Source organism: Choloepus didactylus, chromosome 9 (genome assembly GCF_015220235.1).
Source record: "Choloepus didactylus isolate mChoDid1 chromosome 9, mChoDid1.pri, whole genome shotgun sequence".
In the NCBI taxonomy this organism is placed as follows: domain Eukaryota; kingdom Metazoa; phylum Chordata; class Mammalia; order Pilosa; family Megalonychidae; genus Choloepus; species Choloepus didactylus.
This window is the reverse complement of record NC_051315.1, coordinates 94,106,072-94,111,740: the sequence shown is the minus strand read 5'-3', so window position 1 is coordinate 94,111,740 and position 5,669 is coordinate 94,106,072. Positions and strand designations below refer to the sequence as shown.

The window sequence follows — 5,669 nt, the reverse complement described above, 5'->3', positions numbered from 1 at the left end:
GAATGCCTTTATCATTTCCCTGAAGAACTGGTTTTGAACTGCTTAATAGCCAAGTGCCTGAATGATAAAGGCATCTCTGTCAAACTGGATTCCAAAGTTAGCCTTTCCTATAAGGAAGGGCAGAGAGTAAGTTCAGTCGGCTTTTGAGGACCTCCCCAGGTCAGGCATGGAGACTTCCTGCTGGGGCTGCCACGTAGGGGAGGCACTTGACCTCTGCTTCAGTTTACCTGGAAGGTAGAGTGAAGCCTTCAGCTGAGAAGTCTCCACACCTAAGTCCTCTGCTATTAGCTGGGAGTATCTATTGATTTTTGTGCCATCTGAACCCAAAGCATTTAAGAATAATTATTTAGATAAGGTGCCTTAGAATACAAAAACACCAATGAGTTAAACAAAATAAAACACAAAACACTTCACCAACTTGGTCCCAATGGAAACATCACCAGAAAAGCAGAAAAGACCAAAAATATCTTCTAGTGTTCTTTCAAATATGGACTTCATCTCTTAAAGGTAGTAAAAACACAAATCCGACAATATCTCTCCAAAAGAGATGCTTATTCCTTGCTTTCAATAATTCACCTAACCAGGTGAATTATTGGGGGGACAGGGGGCAAGAAGAGCAACAACAGAAAAAAATTAGAGGACAGTAAGGCATTCATTACACTGTATTTTAAAAGGCAGAAGAAAAAAAGACCTCAATAATACATACATCCTCCCCCAATGGGTGACACACCCAATGGGGTCCCTCTATACTTTCTTTCCTTAACACAAGGTTCTGCTCTTTGGCTTAACAATGTATAAAAACAGCAGATTAAATAAACAATTGTATTTTAAAAAAATTTATTTGTGTTCTGTACATGTAATAAAGTGGGGCTTCACTGTAGACCTTTAAAGGCAAAACAAAACAAAATCCAAAGTAAAAATGTATAAATACAATATATATTTTCTTACAAAAATGGGAGATTTACAAAATATACATACTGCACTTGTCTCTATTTTACAATTTTCACATGCACTTAAGATATAACACAAAAGAGGCCAAAACCTGTGTAGCGGGAGTTCAAAAAATCAGAGAGATGAGACAATTTGGGAGGTTAAAGAAACACAATGTCAATTTTAACTTTAATATAAAAGCAGCTCCACTCAACTGAACATTACATATATAAAGTAACTTGTACTCCCCTCAGTACCTTCTATGATTGGCATTTTAAAACTATTCTGAGAAACAGGATAGTGTTACAACAGGATAGTGTCAAAGGGGGAGTAAAGGTTAGCTCCTATAATTCTTTGCTCAGCTTTAGACCATTATACGAAAGAATCAAGAGTTTTATTACAGAAAAAAAGTACATGATTTAAGATTAATAAATTTAAATCATCCAGCACATTTCAAAGAATTCCAGAATTACTTTAAAGTTTACCTTCTTTTAATGAGTTTCCTTAAAAAATGGGGCCCATGGTTGGAACTTTCCTCTTCATTCACTACTATCTCTGTAGAACACCTCCTTACCCAAACACACAAAGACAGGGTCAGTATACACAAGATGTTTTATAACAGATTTATGAAATTAAGAAAACAGGACAAAATGGTTTTTTACTTTTTTTTTTTACTTTATTATGAAGCTGAAGCCATTATGCTTTTTCTTTTCTTTTGAAGGATTCAAATTGGAGAAAAAATAGAAAAAACAACCCTAAATACAGCCATAAAAAAGAAAAAAAAATGGAGAGATTTCCCTGAACATGTTAAGCAACCAAGACTGTTGGATCATGTGTTCTGAATTAAATTTATTTAAAACAAACACAACAACGAAACCCCTTGAGTTTCCTTTAGCCAAGTCAAAACCTCTGACTGAACTGGGCACGAAAGCACGCTGCCCTCCACTTTTCCTTAAAAAGGAATGTTTACCTCAACCAAATTAACAACCAAAGGGAAACCTCAGATTCGCGCTACTTTGCCTGTAAGAGTTGCTGTCTTTCACAGTTATGCCTTTCCAAAGGGAGACACTTTTGTTTCCTCTTTTGTCTCTTACAACAAAGACAAGGGGAAAAATGCGTTCCTGTTTCGAAAAAGCAACAAGTCATCACTTCTTTTCAGGATATTAAACCAAACACAACACCCTTCTTTCTTTCTCCTGCCTTCCCACAAAATTAAAAAGCAGCAGAAATTCCTCCTACTCGTCTCCTTTGCCTCATCTCAAAATGATATCGTCATTTCTTTTGCATCTTCGCATTAGGATTCTAGGAGCATGTCTCCCAAGACTTCCAAATGCTTATTTTATAAGACTTGAAAGGAGAAGAGGAGGGAAAACAGGCCGGAGGGGGTAGGGGAGGACTGTAGTGTCTGACCCTGGAAATTAACCCATCTGGGCTCCAGTTTGGCCCCAGTGAAAAGAGATTATGGTTTGACCACCGTTTGACAAGGACACCGCAGGGAGTCCTCCCTCTCCCCAACAAAGTGGCCGCCGCAAACGGCGCTGTACCTTTCCCCCGGGCGTCACAGGAGTGGAGACAGGCCACTTCCCTTGCAGCAGAGGAATCGCTCATAGCCCCAGTTCAACCCCTGGGCCGGGAAGAAAGCACGGCAGTCTCTGCTGGTCTCAATTTCCTCGACAGGCCCAAGTCTGCCCGTCCCTTACTGATTATCACTATCGTTACTATCATTATTCTGCAAGTCTTTGCCGGAAGTCTTTTCACCCAGGCCTCCTTTCCAAACCCACCGCTCACCTCAAATCTGCAAACTTCTCCCTTCCAGGTCACTACTCAGCGGAGCGTGGGAGGTTACAAAAACACTCCCCTCTCCACACACATTAGTTGTTTCCCTACCGCGTCTCTCCCCCTGCAAAGGGATGCGGGGGCCCCCATTCCGGGAGCTGCCGGGGCTCATACCGCAGTCTCCCCCTTGCTGCTGTGGCTGAATCTATGGTAGAAGCGGCGCCACGACTGCAGGGTCTTGCCCGACCAGATCCAGAAGCCGGTGGTGATGCCCACGATCATGGTCATCAGGTACTTGATCATGAAGACGGTGAAGTCGGGGCTCATGGGCGGGAAGTGGCCGGGCGGACAGGGCACGGCGTAGCTCTTGCAGGTCTGCAGGAGCCAGGTGCGCTCCCAATGCTCGCGGAAGGCCTGCTCGTAGAAGTAGCAGGCCAGCACGATGGTGGCGGGCACCGTGTAGAGCACGCTGAAGACGCCGATGCGCACCATGAGCTTCTCCAGTTTCTCCGTCTTGGTGCCGTCGTGCTTCATGATGGTGCGGATGCGGAAGAGAGACACGAAGCCCGCCAGCAGGAAGGACGTGCCGATGAAGAGGTAGACGAACAGGGGCGCCAGCACGAAGCCCCGCAGCGCGTCTACGCTCGACAGGCCCACGTAGCACACCCCGCTGAGCAGGTCCCCGTCCACCTGGCCCATGGCCAGGATGGTGATGGTCTTGACGGCGGGCACAGCCCACGCGGCCAGGTGGAAGTACTGCGAGTTGGCCTCGATGGCCTCATGGCCCCACTTCATGCCGGCCGCCAGGAACCAGGTGAGCGACAGGATGACCCACCAGATAGAGCTGGCCATGCCGAAGAAGTAGAGCACCATGAAGAGGATGGTGCAGCCCTCCTTCTTGGTGCCCTGCGCCACCGTGCGGTAGCCGTCGTCCGAGAAGCGCTCCACGCACACAGCGCGGTCCTCCAGCAAGAAGCCAGCCACGTGCGCCACGGCCACCATGAAGTAGCAGCCCGACAGAAAGATGATGGGCCGCTCAGGATAGCTGAAGCGCCGCATGTCCACCAGGTAGGTGAGCACGGTGAAGAGCGTCGAGGCGCAGCACAGCACCGACCACACGCCCACCCAGAGGCGGGCGAAGCGCCTCTCCTCCTCCTTAAAGTACATGAGGCCGTTAGCGCGGCCCGGCTCGCATGGGGCGCCGCAGTCGCGCTCGCCCAGGAAGCGGTAGCCCAGATAGGGGGGCACCTTGAGTTGACGGGGGCACGAGAAGGGGAAAGCCGAGCGGTCCCTGCCGTCTGCGGCCCCCGGGGGCAGCGCAGTGAAGGGCAGGTCCGGTAGGTAGGGCGCGGTGGGGTAGGCGGTGGGGCCGCCGCCGGGGCCTCCGGAGCCGTCGGACGTGTTCTGGCCCACGCAGATCTCACCGGCGCCGTGCACCGGGAAGTTTTCGCAGCGCAGCCGCTCAGGCCACTGGAAGCCGAACTTGTTCATGAGTGCCTCGCAGCCCTGGCGGGCGCGCTCGCACAAAGAGCGACACGGCGGGATGGCCTGCTCCAGCACAGTGCACACGGGCGCGTACATGGAGCACAGGAAGAAGCGCAGCTCGGGCGAGCACTGCACCTTCACCAGAGGGTAGAACTGGTGCACCTCAAGGCCCGCGTCCTCTTGGTTCGTGTGGCCCAGCAGGTTGGGTAGTATGGTCTGGTTGTAGGCGATATCCGTGCACAGAGGGATGGAGATGGGCTGGCAGAAGCCGTGGTCTGGCACCGAGATACCCTTCTCGCCGTGGTACGGTTGCGCCCCGGCGCCCGCGGGCAGCACGCCCACCAGCGCCAGCACCAGGGCGCACAAGCCCAGGGGCGAGCGCGACGCGGCCGTGCCGGGGCCCGGCATCTCCGGCAGCGGGAGCAGCGGCACTCTCAGCCCGAGGAGGGCGACTAGGCGACAGAGAAAGGCTTGGATCCGGAGAGGCGCCGCCGCGCCCGACGCATCAGAGTCCTCCTGGCGCCGGGGCCGGGCCGTGGGCAGCGTGCAGGCGAGAGCGCTGCCGCCTGGATGTCCGCGCCGCGGGGGCGCCGCAACTGCCTCCCCTCGCACTCGTGTGGCCTCTGGGGCCCCAAACTCGTCCGCCTGGGCCAGGGGCGCTGAGCGGAACAGCCTTCCTCTCCCCGCCAAGACGTAACGGTGCGGCTTTCTCTAAGGCGAGAAGCAACAAGCGTCTCCGGTTACCTTTCAAAGTTTGCCGAAGTCTCTCGACCCCCAGCGAGAGTAAATACGCACGCCTCCCACACCAAGTCCGTCCCCCGCCAGGCAATTGCCGGGCGCCGCCGCCAGCTCGCCCAGGCCGCAGCTTCGGCGGTACTGCTCCGCCCCCTCGCCTCGAGGCTCTGCTCGCCCCCGCCACCGCCTCCTTCTCCACTCCCCACTCCTTCAGCTCCGGCCCAAGTTTCAGCCAAACGGCTGATTGTCGCTCTGAGTCCGATCCGTGCTTTTGAGCCAGGAGCTCAGCAAATTCCTTTTGGAAATCCAGTTACACTATGTCCGAAGCTGCGAGACCCCTTGGCCTGGGCCCGGCCTTTCCAGTCCCGCGAGCTCTATCTAGCTCTAGAGTCCGGGAGCCCGCAGCCACCGCCCGCACTCGGGGAGAGAATGCCGAGTAACGCCTCTGAGCCGTCCAACTCCGCAAAAGACGCGTCGGGCTTGTAGGGATCCGGGCCGCCCCGCCCCTTCCCCTCCCCCCATTCACAAACCACTCCGGGGGCGGGCCCCTGATCCCCCGGGTGGCCCAATGACGGCCTTTGTTTTCTCTGTAGGGACCTCCGCATTGGGTGGAAGTCGGAAGGGGCGGGCGAGGGAACTGGGAAGGCGGTGTCTGCAGAGCTTTGGGCGGATTCCTGAGGGGAGGGGCAGGCGGCCGAGAGGGAAAAGTTAGAAAAAGCTCGTACCCTGAATTCGCTCTGGAG

General features: G+C 53.1%; 1 protein-coding gene across 1 annotated transcript; it reads right to left on the bottom strand.

Annotated features, from left to right (window-relative positions):
• Window positions 1-656: 656 nt before the first annotated feature.
• On the bottom strand, window positions 657-5,377 carry FZD7 (frizzled class receptor 7). The gene has a single exon (XM_037848778.1). The coding sequence runs from the start codon at window positions 4,597-4,599 to the stop codon at window positions 2,875-2,877; it is 1,725 nt and encodes a 574-aa protein (XP_037704706.1). The 5' UTR covers window positions 4,600-5,377; the 3' UTR covers window positions 657-2,874.
• Window positions 5,378-5,669: the final 292 nt, after the last annotated feature.

Bases quoted from the DNA above. Each gene is read 5' to 3' on its own strand.
- FZD7 (XM_037848778.1), bottom strand. From the start codon at position 4,599: ATGCCGGGCCCCGGCACGGCCGCGTCGCGCTCGCCCCTGGGCTTGTGC.